Source organism: Pleurodeles waltl, chromosome 6 (genome assembly GCF_031143425.1).
Source record: "Pleurodeles waltl isolate 20211129_DDA chromosome 6, aPleWal1.hap1.20221129, whole genome shotgun sequence".
Lineage (NCBI taxonomy): Eukaryota > Metazoa > Chordata > Amphibia > Caudata > Salamandridae > Pleurodeles > Pleurodeles waltl.
In genome coordinates, this window is record NC_090445.1 from 44,112,814 (window position 1) to 44,140,060 (window position 27,247).

Here is a 27,247-nt window from a genome sequence, read left to right on the forward strand (position 1 = left end):
GCCATATGAAGTGTGTCTTACAGGAAGCACCAGGCATGCACTGCTGGGGCGATCCCATGCCAGCAGGGGCCACCGATGAACTTAATTGAGCCTGGAGAGTGAGACTTTTTTTTGTTGTATTTAGGGATGCATCCGATATTGAGTAATGCCGCAACCCTGTATGTCAAAAGGGGCTTCCGGTATCGTTGTGGCCAACTGTCTGGGTTGTGGGCCGGATGAGAGGATTACTACCATGACCAGCTGGTCTAGCTCACCAACTGCACCGGACTGCTTCCCTGAGGATAGTAGGACACTGCTGAGGATGTTGCATCCTCGCCGGAGCTCCAGTCAGGAGTGAGAGAACTCCCGTTTTGTTAGGGGAAGAACAACTTATCTTTTGTGTCTGCCGGCACAAAATGAACGCTTGATTGGAGAATGGCAAGTTCATCTTAAGAGTGCAAAAATACATTAGTAGTAGCCTCACGATTAAACAGCCATGCGCCTTTCTTTTATCAACACGGCCGCCGATCTTCATAAAACAAGAAGTGCGGTGGCCTTAAAGTGGGTGCCATGCTGATAACAGAAAGGTGTGCACCCGCCATTATTAAACATGTGCGCCGCCTGATTAAGGGAAATGCTGCATTGGAGCGACGCTGGGGTAGGTGGGGGCAGACGAGGTGGGAGAGACGAATGCTCCATTAAGATGCAAGCAGCTGCGGGCACCGAAGCTGAACACAGGCAAACATTCACACAACCAGGAAAGAAAGAAAAAATAGTCCCTCAAACAACAGATAAACAACCAAAGAGTAATGATACAGTCCTTAGTCACTGCTCTGTTGGCGGAAACAGAAAGGCTAAAAGGAGGGAGAAAGAGAAGGATTGACCACTTGCAAGCAAGGATTGTTAAAGGACACTGACATGACAAATGAAAATCAGTGAGCAGAGTTGAACCCCACACAACATATACAACAGGTCCCTAAGTGAAGTGCAAGGGTTGTATACCCTCGACCTAAAAATGAAGACAAACATCGCTTGAGGTGAGAAGGTCACCCTTGCACTGCTTTCCGAGGAGAGGGGTGTTGCATGGTTTTGTCCAGTCACTACACCCTGTAAGGTTGTGGGTTAGTCGATTATGTCACTGCTCATGATATAACATTCATGATTTGAATCCAAATCAATAGGGCATATATTTGTAACAAAAATGGTTTCAAAGAGAAAAAAAACTTTTCGAGTAGGAGACGGGCACCTTTTGATCTGTATAGATTGGTGGGTGACAGGGAACACATGATGATTGACACCTGTGTGGTACTGGCTGCAAAACGCGTTATATTAATGGCAATTTGGTGCTGTAGCTGACTTTGCTGTGAGGTGACAGGTATCGAGGAGATAGGTGTAGGAGAGCCTCGGGACACAACACTGTCTCTAATTTTAGTGACTCCGCTGAGACATGCTTTCCCCTCGTGTAAGTAGTTAATTCAATCCTGTATTGCACTTCTATTTACAAATCCAGAGTTTTTTACTGTAGCGTTCTTGTTAAAACTTAGCTCTCCTTCATCACATTCCTTCTATCCCGTCTCATTCAAAGATCTTTTGTGCTGCTTATCTTTAACATATCTGCGTTTATCCATAATCAATATTCACTCCTGACCTATCAGGGTGCGTCATGAGGGTATTTATTCACTTCTCTCCTTCCTAACTCCTGTATAGTCAGATTCCTGCTGCCCTTTAATCCTCAAACTTCTTTCCTCCCCTTTTCTTTGGTTGTTTAAGTCTGTTCATGTCATCTTCCCATTCCTTTAGTGGTCTCTATATCTCCATGAATCATAGTCTACTATGCTCTATTTCTTTCCAGTACACACTCACATTACTACATCGATCCTCTGTGTCAATGCTTCTTTCAAACCAGATGTACCTTTGTTTTCTGTTGTGGTTAAAATCCTATACAAAAAGAAATACAAATGAGAAAGTTATACAATGGTTGAAGGTACATTGATGTTTGGACACGAGCTGAAAAGGTACATAGCCACTTTCTGGCCAGAGAGGCATGAGTAGGCGTGTTCTTTGTTCATATGACATACTTTGTAGGGTTGAAAAAGAGGACAGGTGGCTGGTTGTGAAATTTTAATTGAACCCAATTTCCTGGTTCCTTTCTTGAAAATTCCATTAATCCCTGCCTCTTTAGTGCTAGCAGGAAATATTATAATGCCAAAACTATTGGGAAAAAGACTAAGGGGGTCATTCTGACCTCAGCGGTAAAAGGCCCTTACCGCCGGTCAGAAGACCGCCATAACACCGCCGCGGTTAACCGCCACGGTCATTCTGACCCACAACGGCCAAACCTCCAAAAATCCGTCCTCCACTGCAGCCCGCCACATCAGCGGGCAGCGAGAAACTGGAGATGACCAAACCTCCACCGTCACGCCAACAGAAATACGCCCATGCCATTACGACCCACGAATCCACACGGCGGTCATTCAAACGCGGTATTCCATTGGCGCTACACACCGCCGCGGTCAGAATACACACACAGCACCAAAACACAGCCACATTGGACAATTTGAAATACACACACCTGATACACATACACACACCACTCCCACACAATCAACCAACTATAAAACACACACCCACATCACCCACAAACCCCTGCGACCATAATTACTGAGAGAAGGAGAGAGAGACACAGCAGACAATCCATAGCAAGACACACTGAGGCACACTACACCATCACACACACCACATAGTAGCACAAAGCACCACTCACCAACATACTTATCATCACATACACCACCCCACACCTCACCCACACCACCCCATGGCACCCCAAAGGACCAAGAACTCCGGGTCATGGTGGAGGAAATCCTAAGAGTGGAACCCCAGCTCTTCGGCTCGCAGGTGCAGCACACCAGTATAGCTAGGAAGGCGGAGCTATGGCAGCGGATAGTGGACATCGTAACGCGGTGGGACAGCATCCCAGGAATAGGGAGGACATCCGCAAAAGATGGAACGACCTACGGGGGAAGGTCCGATCGATGGTCTCCAGGCACAACATCGCAGTCCAGAAGACTGGCGGCGGACCCCCACCCACCCCTCCCGAATTCACATTGTGGGAGCAAGAGGTCTTGAACATCCTGCATCCTCAGGGCCTCGCAGGAGTAGCCGGAGGAATGGACTCTGGTAAGTCAAATCTAAACTACTTTATCCCCCCCACCCCACCAGCATGCCAACCCACACCCCCACCCTCACCCCCAACCCCCAGCACACATCCTCCCTGACAATGTCTCACCAGCACAACCCACCCATCCCAACACCAACTCCTGCATGCCAACACAAATCATGGGCACCCATCACCTAAGCATGACCACTGCACTAACCCCCCCCCCCCCACTAACTACCCTCACAACACCTCCCTCAAGGGAATGCCTGCACTGGGGGACAAGGGCACCCATAACACGCACGCTATTGCACACACAGAAACAATACCCAAACTCTCTTACCCCATGCAGGACCCGAACGACAACACACCAGCCAGGAGGGTCCAGAAGTGTCCATCCCACCACCGGAACAGGCCCACACTGAGGATAGCAGCTCTGTCGACAGTGAACCTGATGACCAGCCCGGACCATCGGGGACCTCTGGGCAGTCGGTTCCCCTCAGGCAGCCACAGGCCACACCAGACCCGACCCCCTCTGCCAACACCAGCACAGCTCCCACCCAGCGGGCCCATGCCTCTGTCTCTAGGACAGCTCAATCAGCGGTGTGTCTGCCACTACAGGGCACCCAGGCTAACCCAACACCCCAACAACAACAGGGACCTGGGGGCAGTGGTAGCGGGCACACCATCCAGGGGACAGAGGCCGGGGGAAACCGGGCAGCTCGGAGGGCTGCTGTGCGACAGGGGGGGGAGGAGAGGCCCAGGGAACCCACTCTCCAAGAGGCCCTCACCACCATCATGGGGGCCTACCACCACTCCCAAGAAACGATGGCGACGGTACTGGCCAGGTTCACTGAGATCCAGGCACAGCAGGAGGAACGCTACATGGGGTTCAGGGAGGAGCTGAGAATCATCGGGACCGCAATGGGGACCATCGTCCTGGCCCTCCACAGGATAGAGGACGCGTTGCGGGACCATGGTGCACCACACAGGGCCCCTGTCACTAGCCCGGACCAGGAACAGCCTACCACCTCCGCCGGCGCTAGTGGACAGGAGGTCCCAACACCTCGACAGCCCCCCAGAACCCCACCTCCTGCTGAAGAACAACCACCCCGTAAGAGGAGCCTGAGACCAAAAAAAAAGACAGAGTAGGATGTCAAGACCCCCGCCAGCAGGACATACCCCCTCAAGTCTTCCCACTGTCCCACATTGCCACCCTGTCCAACCATGAACTGCCTATGCTCCATCCTTCCACAGGCAAAAGGACAATGCACCTGTGAGACTGAGAACTGGACTCTGCCATGGATATTCCTCCACCCCCACCCATCACCCTTAGAATCACATGTACCGATATCTAGCACTGTAAATAAATCACATTTTGCACACAAATCTGTTTTGAGTCATGCTGTATTATTAACAAATGTATTACATATTACTGTTCAATTTCTGTTCTGTCAATTAGTCATGACAACATACCAATGTCAATACGCTGTATTTCATGGGCGAACCAAGCAGAAGTCAGGTACTGAGTCAGACAGCACTGAGAAGGGAAGGGAAAGGCAAAACTTAATGAAAAACATCTGTGGGGAACTACAGAAAGTACAGATGCAGGAGGCTATAAGCAATTTTGAAATGGCGTGGGTGATTCTTACCTGTGTGTTACTGGAAATACTGTTGTATCACTCTGTCCCTATTGTCTGTGTCGTCCTCAGAGTCTTCCTCCTCTTCACTCTCCACAGGCTCCACGGCTTCTACAACACCACCATCTGGACCATCCTCCTGCAGGAAAGGCACCTGGCGTCGCAAAGCCAGGTTGTGGAGCATACAGCACGCCACGATGATATGGCACACCTTCTTTGGTGAGTACATTAGGGATCCACCTGTCATATGCAGGCACCTAAACCTGGCCTTCAGGAGCCCAAAGGTTCGCTCAATCACCCTCCTAGTACGCCCATGGGCCTCATTGTACCGTTCCTCTGCCCTAGTCCTGGGATTCCTCACTGGGGTCAATAGCCACGGCAGGTTGGGGTAACCAGAGTCACCTATTAGCCACACACGCTGTCTCTGTAGCTGTTCCATCACATAGGGAATGCTGCTATTTCGCATAACATACGCGTCATGCACTGACCCTGGGAACTTGGCATTTACATGGGAGATGTACTGGTCAGCCAAACAGACCACCTGGATATTCATTGAATGGTAATTCTTCCTGTTCCTGTACACCTGTTCATCGTCATTTGGGGGGACTAAAGCCACATGGGTCCCATCAATTGCACCAATGATGTTGGGGATGTGTCCAAGGGCATAGAAATCAGCTTTCACTGTAGGCAAATCACCCTCCTCTGGGAAAATGATGTAGCTCCGCATGAGTTTCATCAGGGCAGACAACACTCTGGATAAGATCTTGGAAAACATAGGCTGAGACATCCCAGATGACATGGCCACTGTTGTCTGGAATGAGCCAGTTGCAAAGAAATGGAGGACAGACAGAACCTGCACTAGAGGGGGAATTCCTGTGGGTTGGCGGATGGGGGACATCAGGGCTGGCTCCAGCTGGGCACACAGTTCATGGATGGAGGCTCGGTCAAGTCGGTATCGTAGTATTATGTTGCGTTCTTCCATTGTGGACAGGTTCACCAGCGGCCGGTACACGCGAGGATTCCCCCTTCTCATCGCTAGTCCCAGCGGACGGTGCCTAGGAAGGAGAATATGGAGTACAGAGTCAATCCACTCACAGGTACGTACAACACAGCTTGCACAGTACAGGTAAATGTATGGTTTGATATGTTTGTATGTGTGCCATTGCAAGGCCTAGGCCTGTGTGACGCATTAGAAATTAAGCCATGTGGGCCCTTGAAATGGCCGATGCCTGACCTGTGAAGTGGGACAATGGGATGTGAGGTCACTGCGCTGGCGGGGCACACCGTGGCGGTAGGCGGTCGAAGACCGCTGTGCGAAGACGCATTGGTTAACATTGAAGCCTATGGGTTTCAGGAGCCAATGACGATGTGCGCCGGCGGTCGCGGGACGCACCGCCGCGGTACGCACCGCTGCGGGCGTGACCGCCATTTTCTATCTGCTCAATCATTCGAGACCTGATCATCCACAGGAGAGGACCTATACTGCAAGTGCTGCTGTGAACTCGGTCTGGAAGTGACAATGGCTGCTGCTACTGGTGAAAGGGCCCCCGCCTTCAGTTCAGAAGAGTTGGAGAAGCTCGTGGACGGGGTCCTCCCCCAGTATGCGCTACTCTACGGTCCTCCAGACCAACAGGTGAGTACACTCAGTGCACATTGAATGGGTTATGCCTGTGTGGAGGGGGGGGGGATGTAAGTTGGTGGGGTGTGGAGGGAATGAGGAGTGCAACGCACGACAGATGAGAGAATGGGAACCATGACAAGGTTGGGGAGGGGGGGGCATGTACTCCAAACATGCAGATATGTGACGGTTTCTCTTTCCCACCCTGTACATGTCAAACAGGTGAGCGCCCACCAGAAAATCGATATTTGGCGTGCCATCGCCGAGGAAGTCCGGAACTTGGGGGTCCACAACAGACGGGGCACCCACTGCCGCAAGAGGTGGGAGGACATCCGCCGCGGAACGAGGAAGACCGCAGAAACACTGCTGGGGATGGCCTCCCGACCTAGGAGGGGTGCCAGTCGCACCATGACCCCCCTGATGTCCCGGATCCTGGCGGTGGCCTACCCTGCTTTGGATGGGCGCTTGAGGACAGCACAGCAGACACAAGGGGGTGAGCATCTGCACATTCTCCTATCTTTATGCGCAGTGGAGGCGTCTGGGTGGGGGAGGAGGGCTGTGGGTGACATTAGGCCAGGGCGCTCTCTGTAGTGTAGTCCGCTCCCTTAGGCATGGCCCTGTGCCCCCGCCCCCCACCTCTGTAGGGTGCCAAGTGCAGCTACCCATGCTCCAGCATCACACATGTGCGCGTGTGTTGTCCCTAGACCTGTTTGCCTAGTCAGAAGTACTGAGTAGTGTACCCCAAGTTCGCGACTTAGTGCACGAGGCACCTGTGTCTGTCCTCTCCGCAAAGGGTATTGCTAAGGCATGCACTCAACTTTGTTTCATTTCTCCCCCCACCCTAAATCTTTGTCTTCTTGTGTTTTAGCATCATCAGGCGGAGGAGATTTGGCGTCGGAGCAGGAGGGAGCTGCAGGTCACCAGGCCCCGGTGGGCACTGACACAGACACCGAGGGCACCAGTGATCCGGAGGGCGAGGGGAGCACCACAACGGGGGCCGGTGGAGACACCAGCGACACGGACACGTCCTCGTTTGGGAGCTCCCTAGCGGTGGCGGCACCATCTGTGCCCCCCGCAACAACAGGTACAGCCGCCACCCAGCGCACCAGCACCGCCCTCCCAGCAGCCCCTCAGTCTTCGCTCCGTGGCCGCTCGGCCAGGAAGGCGCGCGTCTCCTTCGCCCCAGGCACCTCAGCCCCTGCCTCTGTTACCCCTGCTGCCCTCAGTGCGGAGCTCATTGACCTAGTGAGGACGGTCATTGTTGGGCAGACTACCCTTCTGAATGCCATCCAGGGGGTGGAAAGGGAGGTGCATCGGAGCAATGCCTACCTGGAGGGCATTCATTCGGGTCAGGCTGCCCATCAACGTGCGTTCACTGCTCTGGCCTCAGCACTGACGGCAGCCATTGTCCCTGTCTCCAGTCTCCCTCTTCTATCTGCCTCCACCCTTTCTCTGTCTCCTGTACCTCAACCTATCCCATCCACACCATCAGACCAGCCTGCACACACCTCAACACCCAAGGCCAGCTCATCCAAACATAAGCACCACAGAAAACACAAGCATTCACCCAAGCAACACACAGATGCAGACATATCAACAGTCACTACCACCTCTGTGTCCCCGTCCTCCTCGTCTCCCTCCTCCCTCCCTGTGACGTCTACACTCACACCTGCATGCACCCCAACATCAGCCAGTTCTTCCACCACCAGCAAACCCTCCACTACAGTCCGCACACCTGCAGTCACCACCCCCACTGGCATTTACACGTCCCCTGTGTCCTCTCCCACTGTGTCTGTCACCCCTTGACATACTGCAAGAGCACCGCTGAACAGGGCCCCGCCGTGCAGAAGAGCACCGCTGAACAGGGCCCCGCCGTGAAGACAGGTACCGCTGAACAGGGCCCCGCCGTGAAGACAGGTACCGCTGAACAAGGCCCCGCCGTGCAGAAGAGCACCGCTGAACAGGGCCCCGCCGTGAAGACAGGTACCGCTGAACAGGGCCCCGCCGTGAAGACAGGTACCGCTGAACAGGGCCCCGCCGTGAAGACAGGTACCGCTGAACAGGGCCCCGCCGTGCAGAAGAGCACCGCTGAACAGGGCCCCGCCGTGAAGACAGGTACCGCTGAACAGGGCCCCGCCGTGAAGACAGGTACCGCTGAACAGGGCCCCGCCGTGAAGACAGGTACCGCTGAACAGGGCCCCGCCGTGCAGAAGAGCACCGCTGAACAGGGCCCCGCCGTGAAGACAGGTACCGCTGAACAGGGCCCGCCGTGCAGAAGAGCACCGCTGAACAGGGCCCCGCCGTGAAGACAGGTACCGCTGAACAGGGCCCCGCCGTGAAGACAGGTACCGCTGAACAGGGCCCCGCCGTGCAGAAGAGTACCGCTGAACAGGGCCCCGCCGTGAAGACAGGTACCGCTGAACAGGGGCCCGCCGTGAAGACAGGTACCGTTGAACAGGGCCCCGCCGTGAAGACAGGTACCGCTGAACAGGGCCCCGCCGTGAAGACAGGTACCGCTGAACAGGGCCCCGCCGTGAAGACAGGTACCGCTGAACAAGGCCCCGCCGTGCAGAAGAGCACCGCTGAACAGGGCCCCGCCGTGAAGACAGGTACCGCTGAACAGGGCCCGCCGTGCAGAAGAGCACCGCTGAACAGGGCCCCGCCGTGAAGACAGGTACTGCTGAACAGGGCCCCGCCGTGAAGACAGGTACCGCTGAACAGGGCCCCGCCGTGAAGACAGGTACCGCTGAACAGGGCCCCGCCGTGCAGAAGAGCACCGCTGAACAGGGCCCCGCCGTGAAGACAGGTACCGCTGAACAGGGCCCCGCCGTGAAGACAGGTACCGCTGAACAGGGCCCCGCCGTGAAGACAGGTACCGCTGAACAGGGCCCCGCCGTGCAGAAGAGCACCGCTGAACAGGGCCCCGCCGTGAAGACAGGTACCGCTGAACAGGGCCCCGCCGTGAAGACAGGTACCGCTGAACAGGGCCCCGCCGTGCAGAAGAGCACCGCTGAACAGGGCCCCGCCGTGAAGACAGGTACCGCTGAACAGGGCCCCGCCGTGCAGAAGAGCACCGCTGAACAGGGCCCCGCCGTGAAGACAGGTACCGCTGAACAGGGCCCCGCCGTGCAGAAGAGCACCGCTGAACAGGGCCCCGCCGTGAAGACAGGTACTGCTGAACAGGGCCCCGCCGTGAAGACAGGTACCGCTGAACAGGGCCCCGCCGTAAAGACAGGTACCGCTGAACAGGGCCCCGCCGTGCAGAAGAGCACCGCTGAACAGGGCCCCGCCGTGAAGACAGGTACCGCTGAACAGGGCCCCGCCGTGAAGACAGGTACCGCTGAACAGGGCCCCGCCGTGAAGACAGGTACCGCTGAACAGGGCCCCGCCGTGCAGAAGAGCACCGCTGAACAGGGCCCCGCCGTGAAGACAGGTACCGCTGAACAGGGCCCCGCCGTGAAGACAGGTACCGCTGAACAGGGCCCCGCCGTGCAGAAGAGCACCGCTGAACAGGGCCCCGCCGTGAAGACAGGTACCGCTGAACAGGGCCCCGCCGTGCAGAAGAGCACCGCTGAACAGGGCCCCGCCGTGAAGACAGGTACCGCTGAACAGGGCCCCGCCGTGCAGAAGAGCACCGCTGAACAGGGCCCCGCCGTGAAGACAGGTACTGCTGAACAGGGCCCCGCCGTGAAGACAGGTACTGCTGAACAGGGCCCCGCCGTGAAGACAGGTACCGCTGAACAGGGCCCCGCCGTGAAGACAGGTACTGCTGAACAGGGCCCCGCCGTGCAGAAGAGCACCGCTGAACAGGGCCCCGCCGTGAAGACAGGTACCGCTGAACAGGGCCCCGCCGTGCAGAAGAGCACCGCTGAACAGGGCCCCGCCGTGAAGACAGGTACCGCTGAACAGGGCCCCGCCGTGAAGACAGGTACCGCTGAACAGGGCCCCGCCGTGCAGAAGAGCACCGCTGAACAGGGCCCCGCCGTGAAGACAGGTACCGCTGAACAGGGCCCCGCCGTGCAGAAGAGCACCGCTGAACAGGGCCCCGCCGTGAAGACAGGTACCGCTGAACAGGGCCCCGCCGTCTCAAGCACCGCTCCGCTGGGCCCTTCCTGTCAAGCACCGCTCCGCTGGGCCCTTCCTGTCAAGCACCGCTCCGCTGGACCCTTCCTGTCAAGCACCGCTCCGCTGGACCCTTCCTGTCAAGCACCGCTCCGCTGGACATCGCCATGTCATGCACCGCTGCGCTGGGTCCCGCCGTTTCAGGCACTGTTTATGGTTCACTGTGCCCACCATGCCTCCTCCTTGACCAGTGGACTCTGTAATCCACCTGAGAGACTGTGGCTTTGCACTCCCCAGGATGGCACAGTGGGCAATCCACCCACTGTAGAGACTTGAGAGACTGTGGCTTTGCACTCCCAGGATGGTCCAGTGGGCAATCCACCCACTGTAGAGACATTGAGAGACTGTGGCTTTGCACTCCCCAGGATGGTACAGTGGGCAACCCACCCACTGTAGAGACATTGAGAGACTGTGGCTTTGCACTCCCCAGGATGGTACAGTGGGCAACCCACCCACTGTAGTGACATTGAGAGACTGTGGCTTTGCACTCCCCAGGATGGTACAGTGGGCAACCCACCCACTGTAGAGACATTGAGAGACTGTGGCTTTGCACTCCCCAGGATGGTACAGTGGGCAACCCACCCACTGCAGAGACTTGAGAGACTGTGGCTTTGCACTCCCCAGGATGGTACAGTGGGCATGGTGGCTCCTCGTGGATCTGGCGTCGTGGACTCATGTGGCTGTGGTGGCCCCCCCTTCCCTTCCCCCTGAGGTGCCTGTAGTTTTGACATCAGATGCCCCTGCAGTGTTCTCTCCAAAGGACTCAGGTCTCGTGTGTGGGCTTTGCCCTTGTTTCGCAGAACCTTGGCCCACAGACATGTTAGATTCGTAGGATGTGCAGGACTTGTTACTTCAGTGATACACTGATGTGTATATCTTTTTGGTTTTTGTAAATATTTTTCACGGTTGCTCAATTATTTCCAGGTGCTTTTTTTGTACATGAAAATTTATTCCAAATTTGGTTGTGTCATTGTATTTTTAAAGGGTCTTTGTGTGGTGTCACTGTGACTTCCTGCTCTGCATTGGTGTGTACATATTGGGGGGGTGGTGGGGTCGCATATGTGTATGCACATAACCTTTCTTACTCCCCCCTCCTGTGTGTCGTAGGTGCAGTACTCACCGTTGACGTCTGCGCCGGAGTTCGTACTCGTGGTAGATGAGCAGGTAGACGAGAGCAGGTATGATGTTCAATTCGGGTTCCATGCTGTCCGGATTCCGCGTGGAGTGTCTCGAGGTGAGCGTTTTCCATTGGAAGTGTCTGTTTCCGCCGTGTTTTTATCGGCGGGGCTCCCGCCCCGGAAAAGGTGGCGGATTGGTGGGTCGTGATAGGGTGGGCGGTACATTGTCTGCCGCCTGGCTGTTGGCGGTGACCGCCGCGCTGTTTGTTTGTTCCGCCGTGGCGGTCGGAGTGTTAATGCGGCGGGCTGTGTTGGCGGTTCCCGCCAGGGTCAGAATTGCATTTTTTTGTCCGCCGGCCTGTTGGCGGGTTGGCCGCCGCTTTATCACCGACCGCCAGGGTCAGAATGACCCCCTAAGTGATGAAAGTTAGTTATGATTTGCATGATCTCAAGGTGATTAAATAACTAACTATGGTACAACAACTTGCAGATCTGGCCAAAGCCAGTAAAAATGCATTGCTACTCAGAATTTGCTTTGACTCATAAGTTCCAGCTCTGAGATCTCTACTGTTTCCTGTATTTTTAAAACAAAATACAACTTCTGCATTTGAGGTCCTATCTTATACATTGTCACCTGCAAATAAGCAAATATCGTACAGTGTATTTACATTTTAAAGAGCTTTTTATGTTTTTATTGATGATATTTTTACCCTTGTACTGTTGATGTTTTCATGAGCTAAATCATGTTGTTTCTATATTTACAGAATGGTTTGTTTTGCAATTTTGATCTCAGTTGAGATCAGCATCGCAATAATTGCGATAAACTGTGATGTTTCCAGTAAACAGACTTTCCATTTCAGTAACATGGAGGATGCCGTATTTTGTATTTAATAATTAACTCCAGCCCACTTTCCAAATTAGAGACATCAAATGCTAAAAGTTCTTGGTTACATCTTTAAGGCTGGTCTCTGGCATAAAAAGATTTCAACAGTTAACACTCCTCACATTACGCAGTCAGTAAATTTGTGTAAGAAATTAGGTTACTGGTTGAGGGGGGTGAAACCCTGCTCATCCAGCAACCACAATCCTTGTCAGGGTTAAGACACAAGCAACCCCAAATTAACCTGTGCTCAACACTCTGGTAGCTTCCCACAAAGAAGTTAGGCTTAACATAGAGGCAATGTGTAAAGTATATATGCAGCACTTCAAACAGTACAAAAGTGAAAACACAACACAAGAAAACTCCCACACCAATTTAGAAAAATAGAATACATTCTAATAAATAATTGAAGACCATAAAAACAAAAATCCAATCAGTAAAACCAGAGATATGCACTTCTAAAGATTTAAGTGAAAATAGTGTAAAAAAGCACAAAGCGCCATCTATGGATATCTGGTCACACTAGATCGGGACAAACCAACCACAATGGAGTGCAGGCCGTCTACAGGGACCATTTAGGCTCACTGAGCAAGTGTACCTTAAATCCTGGTTGTGAAGAGTTGCTGAGTCCTGCGTCAAAAATGTGTTGTGCATCAGAGGCGTGCAAGTTCCTAGTTGGAGATGCGCTGCACAGCATCCATTCTGAGGAGCTGCAAAGCTACGATGTGAGGTCTTGTGTCATCATCAGGGAGGCAGTTGACATAGGGGATTGAGATGCAAAGTCCTGCATCAAGGATGCGTCACGCTCGTCACAATGGATGCATTGTTTGGATGCAGAGTCCTACTTCGTCTACTAATGCGAGGGCCTGCATCGGGGAATTGTGAAGCAACAGTTCTGATGGGGCTGTGGGCTGCAAAGGTGATGCAAAGCCCTTGCACTGGGAATGTCCACCCAGCAGAGGCAATGCACTGATTCCGCTCGCAGATGCACCATGCTGCAGAGGAGCTGAGTCTGATCTGCTGGCTCAACAGTTGGCCCACGTCCAAAGGTCCAGGACTAGGGTAGCATCCCTTGGGAGGGTAGGACTCACAGATGGCAAAGTCAAGATTTCTCAGGCTTCTAATCAGGAGGCCAGCCACCTAGCCATTGGAGTCATTCTGAGGTCCTGGATTCAGAGATGCAGTTTCAGTCCTTCTTACTCAGGTCAGCACATCAGGGCAGCAGTCCAGTGGTGGCAGTCCTTCCTGACAGAGTCCACAGGTCCAGCAGTGTACTGAAGAGTTGGTGTCTGAGGTCCAGGATTTATACTGGGTGCCCACACTGATATGGGAGAAGCTTCCAGGAGATGCCACCTTACAAAGGTGCTTAAAATGTCCTGCCTCCCTGCCCTGGCCCCAAGTTGTTTGGGGTCACCATAGACTAGTGTCAAACCCCTTTATGAGGGTGCTCATACAGGGCCTTTGTGGTGTGCGAGAGTGGTAGATGACAGCTCCTCCCCGTTGTTAACTCAAAGTGACCATTATGCCAACACCTCGCTTCCCTTTGTCTCACTGTCTGAGAGCAATACACAAAGACCAACTGATAACTACATATAGTCATTTGACCCAAGATACAGGCATCAGATGCCAAATGGTTGGGACAAGAAAATGGCATCTTTTTAAAAGTAGCATTTTCAGAATTGTGATTAAAAATTGAACTTCACCACTAAAGAAGGCGTCTAGTTACAATTCCTCTAGACACCAAACTCAACTTTCTACCTGCTCCCAATTGGAAGTTACAACTTATTTAAAGTATTGAGGTAACTCCAGTTTTATCCAATGGGAGAGGTAGGCCTTGCAGGTGTGAAAAACAAATTAAGAAGTTATTCACTACCAGGACATGTAAAACCTACAAGAACATGTCCAATGTTTTTAATATGTTGCACCTTGCCCTGTTGGCTGGGAAGGGCCTATACATATCAAAAAGAAAGGTTTGCACCGGGTAAGAGGTTATCTTGCCTAGTTGAAATGGCAGTTTAAACTACACACACAGACTGCAATGGCAGGCATGAGACATGTTTAAAGGGCTACTTAAGTGGGAGGCATAATCAGTGCAGGAGGCACACTAGTAGCATTTAATTTATAGGCCCTGGGAACATGTGGTATCCATTTACTAGAGAATTACATCTAAATTAAATGTGCCAGGTACAAGCAGCTCCCACCATGTCTTAAGGAGGGAGCACAAGCACTTTGGCACTGGTTAGCAGTGGGAAAGTGTGCAAAGTCTTAAGGCCAGTAAAACGAGATTAGCAAAAACAGGAAGGGTGAAGGCAAACAGTTTGCGGGAAGCCCACTCTAAGGCTGACAAGTACAATATGTTTTTGTCTAGTAAAAACAGTAATTGGACTCACTGCATGGGGGATATTTACAATCCGTAGAGCTCAAGGGGTTAGGAGGGATGGTGTCTGATCTGGAAAATCTTTGCGACATTTATAATGAAAACAAATCTTGGGTATTTATAGATTCATAGGATAATTTCAATGTCACAGTATGAAGGTCAGTATATCGAAATACCAACTACCAGCATATCGTCAACATAAGCATACATTGGTAAATGTAGATTTACTATTCTTAACTCCACATCAACTTGCCTTGAAAATATGTTGACAGTCAATCTATTGGGTGCGCATTAACAGGGGCACAGGCATCAACAGATGAAAGGTTGGCCAAAACAATGAGGTCACTTAAAAGAGTAAGATGATAACCTTATACAGTTCTACCCCAGGTCCATTGTAACACAATCAAAAGATGAAGGATGGCTGACAACCAGAGGGCCGAGGCTTTTCCTACTGGAGATGATAATATGCGCTCAAAAGACATGAAATCTGAAAGGACCTGAGAGGTCAGGTGAAAGTGTGGAGAAGATTACCAAACACTGTAACATAGCAATATGTCAATAGGAAGATACATGTTTACTGAAATAAATGTTTGACTGAAAAATAGAAATTAAAAAACCTTTTTCGAACCTATTTGACTCTGACCTGTGTGTACAATCTTCACTGGTGTGTTTATTAAAATAGGCTTTCATTAGCATGTATCTGAGGACCTGATGTGTACATGGATAAACCTTGGATCTCACTTACAAGGATAACTAGTGACAACAAGCTGGAACTCAGGCTGATGGTGAGGACCTGGCTCCTCCTTCCATGAGGCTATTAGACTCCTCTTTAGCTTGTAGACCCATGTAATGAGTTTGTTCAACATTGGCCTGATTTCTCCAGCATTTTTACACTATCATGGTTTTACTTCCTCAGGGGGAGAAGGGCTTCCTACTACACCATGCAGCCTGACCGGCATTGAGATTAAAGGTGGCAACTTTACTATATTCGAATCCCAGGGACCTAAACATACAAAAAGACTGAAGTACAACTGCCCAGAGGGGATGTATCCTTACCCTGTACTTAGCAGGAAGTGCAGCAATGCTGGCAAGTGGTCAACTATGAAATCTCCTAGTGGGGAGACAGTCGAGAGAGCGATATGCAAAGGTAAAGTCCAGCTCTGTTTTGTTGTTTTCCATGAAGACCGGTTCATGCTCTGTTATTTGTTGTCACCTCAAATAATTATTTGCAGGGACTGTACTTTGCACCCCATAATCATCCTTCCCTTGCTGTTCTTGGGTTGATGGCTGTTCACTGATCAAACAATCATCCATGTGTGTCTTTAGCCTATTTTGTGGGGTTCCCATCTCTACAAGCATCCTGGATTCCTAAGCGGATCTTGATGAAAATAAATCCACCCACCACCTCCACAATCTTGAATCTTCTGAGGGGTAACATTCTTGCATCAGAAGATGACTGTCATGAACACACTTCATGGCTATAGCAAGGCAGAGATTGACACTAAAGATACGATAACACCAGTAGCCTTTCTCTAACCTCATGCCAATTTTTCCCACACAACACGTGGTAATCGTAAAGTTAGTTAAGTGTGCCTTCTCATTAAATCTCTCCAGATCACTTCTGCTCCTACACTGTATTCTTTCCCTCAACCCCGAAGTCTCCATTAGCACAGACAGGCCTCCCTTCACTGTGGCCCTTTAACAGTCACCCAGAGTCATTGCATCCTCCGAGCACTACAGTGCTCCTCTGGACTCCCTCCCAATTGCTACTACATTTCTTAGACTTTGAGCTAAACTGAATCCCAACCTAAGATCTACTATCAGAATATTCTGATTACCTAATTTCTCTTTAGTTATTCACTTCTTAACAATAACTTAATCCCTATGTGTGTGTGTGCTCGCACATGCATGCACACACACGTACAATAAAATGGTATATTCACTTACAACATACTCATTCCCTGCCCACCATCAGATCCTCACCCTTCTTAGACCACGCAATCATGCATAAATCCACAACATAGAATTTAAACATTTACAGAATTCACAATATCTACTTTCAACATATCGTAAACATTGGGAAGTACAGATTTACTATTCTAACCCCAAGGCTTCACACATTGACAAAATATCAGTAGTCAGTATTGTGGGTGTATGTGCAGGTAGATATATAATATATTTTGATATTATGGTAGCGATCAACTGCATTGAACTCTTACAAGCCTATCCATTCCCTTACCCTACATGCGTCCTGAGTAAAGTAGAATGCATTTACCCCTCCATGGGCACCATATTATGAGGATGAATGAACACATAGAGGTCAACAAACTAACAAGCAAGCAATACCCCGATTTGACTCCCTTGACTCCCGTCCTCAGCGCCTTGTCCATATAGTCATCAACAACTTGAAAGGGTCTTCTTCCAGTTCACACTGTTTAATTATAATCTCCACTGCAGTGCAGGGCTAATGGCCTAGCATCAAGTCTGGGAACAGGGAAAGTATTTAAAGCTTGTCACAGATGATGGAATACTACTGCTACAGATATTGTTACAAAAAATAAGATTTTTGTTCTTTGTCATGTTAATCATGCTCTCAATGTTTTTTCTAAATGTAGAAGTCCGGTGCCCGACACCTGTGGATTTTGAGGATGGCGCATACTTCCCCAGGCAAAATGTCTATCGCATTGGGGACACTCTGCACTTTGAGTGCTTTGAGGGCTACAAACTCCTCAACTCTGCCAACCGGACTTGCTTAACGAATGGAAAGTGGTCAGGAGAAACCGCTATCTGTGACGATGGATGTAAGTAATTTATATGCATCCCGCATAAAGAGTGTTGAGGTAATGTTTAGTCTCCCCATTATATCTGTTTCATCTACATAAAACCTGGAATCAAAAGTGACTAAACCACCCAACATCTTGATTTATGGGCTGGTTAATAAACTGCATTTCTTTGCCAAGGACAGCTAAACAATTAAACACAAAAATAAGTCCTGTGGTGAAGCGCCAACCAAGCTAGATAGCACCACTCTGAACCAAAAGGAGAGAGTCTATTGATCGATGTTCATGGAGTTTGCTCAGAAGGTAGCAGGATGAGCCGTATTGTTCGGTGGGAGCGTGTTCCTCGATGAGATGCAGTTTCAACTTCTTGAGTTGTAAGAGGGTTAGGGAACTCCTGTTGTCAGTAGGCATGCTGTTCCATAATTTGGGGGCAGACAAAGGAGGTCTCCCTTCTTGTTCTTTCTTTCCTGTACATTTTCCTCTCCAGTCTGCTGATATCTTAGCTACAAATGCATGACAGAACAACGCAGGCCTTTACCACGCATGCCTTAACAAATCGGTTTCTACAACGAACCTACCAGTACAACGCACATCTTTACCACGCATGTCACTAACACAAACCTATATAGGGGTGCACTATAAGTACCTTTAGCATGCATACCATTACCATGGATACCAATACCATGCATATCTTTATATCTTTAAATCGCATTTTTAAAATATATGAAAATATACAACTTTTACAATAAAAAAATAATATGTATTACATTTAAGTAAAGTATGTAAAATGAGGCAGTGCAGTAATATTCTAGAAAACATATTTTACATTAAAACATTTAAATATAATGTCACAATACAATTTACATGTAAATCAGCGACTTTATATTGTTTTCGTGTGTGCTGTAGTCCTTCCTGTTTTTTTAATTCTATCTCTTCAACTTGCCCCCAATGTACCCCACAATATCGGTATATTTAAGAAAGGTTAAAAAACATATTTTTTAAGCAAACAAAATGAATATGCATTTAGTTAGATTCTAAACTACTTTATAAAAGACATTCCAAAACATATTTTGAATTATGGAATACCACAAAAAAATATAAATTCATCCATTCCCCATTTTATGCTCAGTGGTACATTGACTTCGCTTGTGACCGCACGCTTGAAAGAGAGGAGAGTGCCATCTATCTGCTCAAGTAAGTACGACGGTTACAAGAAGCACCAGATAAATCCCAATAACATATATTAATTAATAAAAATAAAAAAATTCATTGCACAGATTATTTGCAGACTTTATTTTGAGGACGTTGACTTGAGTCTTACCAATGTAAGTCAGTACCAAAAGCTTTTATTCCTAAATCAGATTCAGAATTAAACTGGATCTTTTAATTAAAATATATATATATAAATATTGTTTTTAAAACTTTGTTAGACTTGGTTTGGGGTACATTGATTACCTCAGGGCAGGTGCTGGACAGTGACTGGGGGGCAAATTATTATTCTAACTCCATCGGGTGCTTACCTCCGGTAATTTGCTGGACGGTAAATTACTATTCTAACTCTGCCAGGTACTTACCTCAGGGCAGGTGATGGACAGGGACGGGGGGGGGGGTCAAAATTACTATTCTGACTCTGGTGGGTTTGTGGACAGAGACTGGGGGTAAAATTACTATTCAGACTGCGATGGGTGCTTAACTCAGGGCAGGTGCTGGACAGTGACCGGGGCTATGACTTGACATAAAGAGCGGGTGGCCCATTGAGAAGAAATTTAATCCGCTTTTCGTGCTGCCTGTAAGATCGATTCCTTGATTTGTAAGAGTGAAGCTTTGCTAGGATGTCTCGAGGGCGTTCCTCCCCCAGGGGTTTATTGACCCACCCGGTGAACTCAGTTGAGCTTAGTCTTTGTCTAATCATTGCCCACGACCTCTGCAAACAGGCTGATCACAAATGCCTCCAGGTCTGGGCCCTCCACTTCCTCCTCCCAATAGCCGATTCATATGTTATCCCTCCAGGACCTTTTTTCTAATTCTCCACATTTCAGGAGGGAGTCCAGGAGTTGTGTACTGAGGAGGTCATTTGAGCATTCCATCTGGCTGATATGCTGTGGAGGAAGTTGGCTCTGTATATACTATTTCAAAGTAAGAAATAGTGTGCACAGAGTCCAAGGGTTCCCCTTAGAGGTAGAGCAGTAGGCTTATCAGAGGGTAGTGTTAAGCATTTGTTGTACACACACAGGCAATAAATGAGGAACACACACTCAAAGACTTACTCCAGGCCAATAGGTTTTTATATTGAAAAATGTATTTTCTTAGTTTATTTTAAGAACCACAGGTTCAGGATTTACATTAAACACTTTAAATGTAAGGTACTTCACTTAGGGCCAGATGTAGGTAGGTATCCGTTTGTGAGTTGCAAATTGCGAGTCCCAGCGACTCGCAATTTGCAACTCGCAAAAGGAAATGCAGAAAGGTGTCTCAGACACCTTCTGCGACTCTCTATGGGGTCGCAAAGACCCACCTCATAAATATTTATGAGGTGGGTCGCAGTTTGCGACCCCATAGCGAGTCTAGGCACTCAGGGGGATGGTGGCCTGCTGGAGACAGCAGACCACCATGTCCGTGACTGCTTTTAAATAAAGCAGTTTTTTTTCTTCTCTTTGCAGCCCGTTTTCCTTAAAGGAAAACGAGCTGCAAATAGAAAAAATACCGAAACCTTTTTGTTTCGGTTTTTTTCAGAGTAGGCAGTGGTCCATAGGACCACTGCCGGCTCTGAAAAAATATTTTTGTGAGCATTCACAAAGGGGAAGGGGTCCCATGGGGACCCCTTCCCATTTGCGAATGAGTTACCATCCACTTCAAGTGGATGGTAACTGCGAGTTGATTTGCGACCGCTTTCGTGGTCACAAATCAACTCTACATCGCGGTGCGAGTCGCAAATAGGAAGGGAACACCCCTTCCTATTTGCGAGTCTGAAACACATTTTGCGAGTCGGTACCGACTCGCAAAATGTGATTCTGCATCGCGTGAGGCCTTTTGCGCCTCGCAAGCGGCTACCTACATCTGGCCCTTAGATACTTCAGGAACTTTGAATAAAAGCAATATCGTATACAGTCTTTATAAAAATGGCAATAAGCTATTTTCAAAGTGGACACTGCAAAAATCAACAGTTCCTGGGGGAGGTAAGTAAAAGTTAGATTAGGAGGTAAGTAAAACACTTACAAGTCTCAGTTCTGGGGCATAGGCAGCCCACCGTTGGGGGTTCAAGGCAACCCCAAAGTTACCACACCAGCAGCTCAGGACCGGTCAGGTGCAGAGGTCAAAGAGGTGCCCAAAACACATAAGCGCCTATGGAGGACAGGGGTGCTCCGGTTCCAGTCTGCCAGCAGGTAAGTACCTGCTTCCTCGGGGGGCAGATCAGGGGGGGTTTGTAGAGCACTTAGGAGGACACAAGTAGGCACACAAAACACACCCTCAGCGGCACAGGGGTGGTCGGGTGCAGTGTGCAAAGCAGGCGTCGGGTTTCAGGTAGGAAACAATGGAGGGACCCGGGGGTCACTCTAGCGGTGCAGGCAGGCAAGGAGTGGGGCTTCTTGGGCCAGCCACCACCTGAGCTAGGCAGAGGGTCGCCTGGGGTCACTCCTGCATTGAAGTTCGGTTCCTTCAGGTTTCAAGTGACGATGTTAGATCAACCTTTAGTCCGCCCGGAGCTCCCTCTTAAAGTCTCTTAGGGAAGACAGGATGTCTTGTTTAGTGAGGGCATTGTGTCACTCTGATTCGCCACCGTGGTGGCATCCCTCACCCCTGCAGGTGAAAAGTAACTTGAGACTCTGTTGAATTGGGCTTTTTTCTGCAGCATAGAATCTGTGCTTGTGGCCAGCAGGGAGTACTATGTATTTATAAGCAGTGCATTGAGGGCTGGTAAAGGACTGGGAAACCTTGAATTAAGTTGTAAATTATGGTTTAGATGGGTTTGTGTGCATGCGCAAACTGAAGGAGGCGAGGCAGTCTCCGTAATTTGTGGCTCGTCTATTGAGCTGGAATTAGTCAGGCATGATCATTGCGGAAAGCTGCGTGTGCCATATTGTAGTCTGGTCGCCATTGTATGCTTATGAGGGTGTTATATTCTTCTCCCTAAGCACCAGGCACCTCATAGTCAAAAAGGGTCTGGTGAGGATAGGAGCCAACCCTCCTCCTGGAGAGCTACAAACAGAAGACACAAGTCCCTTTTTTAGTCAATGTTGGCAGGGCTGGGGCATCCCCCTTTGACCCTAATCCCAGCAGTGCATGTGGTGGTCATTCATCTCCTGGGATCAAATGTGTGGCTGTTGTCAACAGTGGTGCCAGTGGCTATTGGGGCCTCAGGGAAAGTCAGTTGTGTTGCAGAAGGGGAGCATGGGAGCATTGTTCCTAAGTACAACCTGCCCACAATAGCCTGAGCCTATGCCGCCACTAGGTGAATTCTGGTCGCTAGGTGCAGTCCGCCTCGTGGCTGAGCTGCCATGTCAAGGTCAGGTAGTCAAGCCTCGCAGGTTCTGTATAGGGGTTCCGTGGGGTGCTCAAATGCTGTCTCCCCCATGGTGCTCCTCTGCTGGAAGGCTGGCCTGAAGAGATTCGTAGGGGACCAGAGCGCAACAGGATTGTAGGCACTGTTGCGCTTTTCAGGTATGTGTCAATGCTGTTGCGTGTATTGCAGGCCCACCCAACACACATCACTGCTTCTACAGTTAATGGTGCCGGGTTAGTTAACCTGGCACACCTCCTCACCTTTATCCTGTGCCTCTGCGCTTTGCTGCATTTGGTGAGTCTGTTGGGCCATGGTGGACTCTGTTGCGTCATCCCGGGAGGATTCAGTCCTATCGGTAATGATGCAGTGTTGCTGATGCGCTTCCCTCTTGGGTGCGGGCCCGCCTCGCTGCACTGTTGCCGCCTTACGGGCTCCTGCAGGTCTCCTCACACTTCAGTTCCACAGCATGGGGGAGGTAATTTGCCACTGATGAGAGTCAGTAACCATGAGTTGATTCTATTGCTGCAGCAGGAGGCCAATGCATTGCACAGAGGGGGCTTCTGACACCTTCTGAATGTGCACTGCACACAGCAGACAGTGCACATTCCAAAGGGGCTGGGCATGGGGGCCCCTAGCACTGGGTTTCTGTCAGTTTTTCCATGGCGGGGTCCCCGCCATGAAAAGGCTGGCGGAAAGAGGACTCATGATCAGCACGGCGGTGCTGAACTCAGCCCCACCATGGCTGACCACAACTCTGACCACTGCCACCCCATTGGCACCCAGGTTCCTGGTGGTGGTGGCAGGGTTCTTGGTGGTCAGACCACCAGGGTTGTACTTTGGCGGTCGGACCACCAGGGGCCCAAACTCGTAATGAGGAACTAAATTTACTTCACATCTTGTGTTTTCAATAACATAGTGATGCGTTATGTTGTGTGCACAGAACCTTAGGGTATGGTCCAATCTGTTCTTTGATGCCAATTAAAAAAACTGTGGTATTGGTGGGAAAGCCTAAGCAATTGTTCCACCAACATTCCATAAGAAAACATTGCAATAGGGCCTACAGCTTCACAGCAATCTCATCCCCACGGGTCTGGATAGCCGACGGTCTCCCTCCCTGACCTCATTAGGATGTTTCCTCTGGGCTAACCGGCAGAAATCTCTATATTTGGAGGTTTCTGCCAGTCACCCCAGCGGAAACAGTGAGGAGGCTTTGGCCTCAGCTCCACATGGAGCCCAGGCCAATGCCGTTGCACAAAGGGGGCCTCTGGAACCCTTGGAATGTGCACTGTCTGCACCAGCCTTTTCATCGCGGGTCACCTCAATGAAAACTCTGCTGAAAACTGGACTTGTGATCAGCACCGCACCACTGAACTCAGAGCTGCCATGGCTACCCACGACTCCCACTGCCGTCAGCCTGTCGGGAACCATGTTCTTGGTGGGGCGGAGTCCCCTGGGGGTCCGACCACCAGGGTCGTAATGCAGTGGTTGGACCACCAGCCTCGTAATCAGGCCCTTTGTCTTGCTTTAACTGTCATAGTAACATATGTAATCATATGCTCCTTGCCTCACCTTTAGCTCAAGATCTGATAGCAAGTCTTCAACAGGGGTGCAATTAAAGAAGTTCAAAAGAGGCAAGTACCATCAATAAAAATGTTGTCATGGAGCTAGCAGAAAGGTACAGTTGCTCTGAAAGAGGCTGCTAAGATAATACTAGCAAATACCTGGGAAAACACAAAAAATGGTATCCATGGGTGGAACAAAAGACCAGCTATTGAGTAAACCTCCTGAGACATGGGTTACAAGTTGGATGGAGTAATAGCTCATGGTGGCTCCATCCAATTAGAAATGGTCCAGTGTTCCCACACCTGGATTTCTGAACCCGAAAAAAGAGAGAACGAAAGAAAGAAGGAGAGAAGGAAAAAGAGAAAGCAGAGAAAGAAAGGTTAAAAAGGAGTGAAAGAAAAAAGTAAAAGGAGGATAACTTAATACAGAACAATTTCAAATGGAAACCATCTGGTGTGCCGTGAGATAGCAGCCAGAAAAGCAAAACACTCCAAAAGGAATATACAACAGCATTGACAGGAGATGGGATCTGATAAAGATGGAATGTGCCCTGTGTTCACATCAGAAGTCTATCACATCAAGCTCTGAACAAAAAGGCAACACTAAAGTAATTAGAAAGTAACAACAAAAATGCTGGCACTAAAGGAACTAGCTGGTGTGTGGATGTGCTCCTTGTGAAAAAGCGAACAACAGTCACTCAAACTAAAGTTAACTTGTAGCTTAAATAGGATAACCCACCTCCCCATGCTATATGCTATAGTGGGTGGAAGCAAAATGTGAATGACAGACCAACAGATGGAAAGAATTGGCTGAGAGCCCCTATCTGTATATATATTATACATATTTTAGTAAAAGCAAAAGATCTTGGTTAATTCCAGATGTAAAACAAAAACAATGTGGACGCCATGGGACATGCACCACTTGTAATTGTGTTTTTAAAAGCAACATCCAAACACCCAGATTGTGTCAAAGACGTCTGCACGAGCAAAGACGTAAAATGATCATCTTCAAAGCTTGTTATGGAAGATATGAATACAAAGTGTACAATGCCATAAACACGTTTGATTATGGTAAAAAGCAGCTGCACTGTTGGAACATGAGCCAGCTTAGAGGCTTGGAGTTGGTGACTGTGTTAGCAGTGGTGTTTCTTTTGAGGAAATAGAAGGTAAATGTTCAGAAATAAGGGGGGGTGATCTTCTTTGAAATGAATATGTTCATGGTCCGTGCTGTGAAGTGTATCGGGTGCGGAGCCCAAGACAAAGCACTGTGAATTAAGTGCAGTCACCTCATCCTCCCCTTGGACGCCTTCAACCTCAGTCAGATCATCCCCAGTGGACAGGTCTGACCTTCTTCTGTGCCAGTGCTGCAGACTGCCTCTGTTCGCTTTGTGGAGCTGTTCATTACCGGGGGTTGGGCGCTGCAGGGGTTTGGGGCCAATTTCAGTTGAATGGACGCCGCCACTGGCTGGTTCGAGCCAGAGGTGTGCTTGCATTGACACCTTTGGATATCAATATCTAGGTATGTGTTGTGCTCCCACTCCACAGCTAGTGTGGCCCTGGGCTGGTCTCTGTGAAACGTTTCCCTCAGCCAGGTGTGGTTTGGCTTGTTGGGATCTTAATCCACAATGTCTCTTGGTAAGCAGTGGAGGGCCTGTGCCCTTCCCCCCTTTTATTTAAGGACTTCCTGTGGGAGGCTGCCCCTGTTGTCCTCCTCCCAGGGAGGGAAGAGAAGTTAAGGTTTAAAAAATGGTAAGGTTGGGGCTTTAATGTGTCTGTATGCAGGACTACCATCAAAAATAAGACTTTCACATTTATTGGTAAATAATTCAAGCCCTAATTTATGCAGGCACTGCATAAGGGTGTTCTATCTTTCTGAGGTTGGTAAATTGAGTACCATTACATACGTTAATAGTAATCTATTTTTTAGGAATGAGGAAGAAATGTCAGTTTCCACTGCTGTGCCTATCTGGCAGTAGGAAGACATTGTGTACCAAGGTCTAGGAAAGAACAGTTTTTATCCCTCACCCTGGTCTTCTTACATTTTGGATATGAGAATAATCCATTTCCAGTAAAATGTGTAAAGAGCCTGGGCCTGATTACGAGTGTGGCGGCCTTTAGGATTGTAATGTGGCAGTCGGACCACCACGGAATGGCCAGCTCCACCAGGATCTCCGATGCAGTGGTCTGAAGGATGGTGGCAGTGCTAATCCACCAGGGCACAGGGCAGTGCTGCCCTGGGTATTACGACCCCTTCTCAGCCTGCGGTTTCATGGAGATGCTACCTGTGTAGAACATGTGCAGGGGGCCCCCTGGCCAGCACCCTCGCAATGTTCACTGTCTGCTGGTGCACCCTGAAGGCTACAGCATTGCTGCTGGGGCGATTCCAAGCCGGAGACAATGCTGTAGCCTGTTTCCCAATAGGCCAGCGGGGGAAACTCAGGTTTCTGCCTGCTGACCTAGCTGGAAACTCTTAATAACTCCTGTATCAGGAGTTTGGTGGACGGGCTTTCCCATCTGACAAACTCAAAATAGGGCCCCAAGTGTCAAATTTGTCAGAGCTCACATTAGCAGATGTGCCATCATTTGCCCATCAGCAAGAGGGAACTGTGCAGGGCCCATCAAAGGCGGAAAATGTTTCCTTGTGCATGGTTTTGCGGTGTGGACATACATTGGGATGACTAATTTCATGAAGTCATAAATGGAGCCACCCAAACATGCTTTTTTGAGTATCACTAAGTAAAGGCATGCTCACACTGGGTCATGTCTGTCTTTTTATTTTTTTATTTGTTATTTTCAGGGAGGATACAATAATACAGATATCCAATACAAATGTCAACAAGACAGGTTATAAATTTAGAATTTATCCAGATATGGCCTATGAGACAGCAGAAAGGGCCCTCCAGATGTGCACCTGAATACCAGAGCTAGGGGCTCTTGATAGGCCAGCACAGGTTGTCCAGCAGTACAAACTAAGGGTTCTGTGGAAAGGGGAAATTAAATTATTACGAGAGACAGACAAGGCTGCTGCATTTATTTCCAGTATAAAGAGGAGTGGCAATTAATTAACACAACCTGATCTGCGTATGAAGCAACGCACTGCTCGCTGCATGAGCATCACTGCATCCATCATGGAGTGGGGGAATATTATCACCTCTCCCACAGGGAGGTACTATTCCATGGGTGGGCTAGGGGAGTTTGAGACACAGGGAAGGGTAAGGTGGCGACAGGGATGGACACATGGGGTGAGGGAGAGGGCATGAGTAGGGAGTGAGAAAAAATGAATGGGAGGATTGGTCTCTGAGTGAAGGTACTGCAGTAGAGGGTACTGTAGTAGAAGTAAGGGTGTTTGGACAAAATATTGAGTTAAAAATATCAGGAGGCAGAAATATCAGAAATTAATTGTTGTGACACACAAATATTGTTTTGCACAAATATCGTTGACAAGAATATTGGTTTTTGAGTAATATTGTTAGGTTTCGCATTTCTTTATTGAAAAGTCAAAACAGGTCAATACAG

General features: G+C 49.5%; 1 protein-coding gene across 1 annotated transcript in view; it reads left to right on the plus strand.

Annotated features, from left to right (window-relative positions):
* The window catches only part of LOC138299145 (complement factor B-like), a 179,550-nt gene that overhangs the window by 13,709 nt on the left and 138,594 nt on the right, over nt 1–27,247 (plus strand). Inside the window, exons 2-3 of the mRNA XM_069237205.1 lie at nt 15,805–16,035; nt 17,504–17,689. Coding sequence (XP_069093306.1) covers nt 15,805–16,035; nt 17,504–17,689 — 417 coding nt within the window. The remainder of the gene's footprint in view (nt 1–15,804; nt 16,036–17,503; nt 17,690–27,247) is intronic.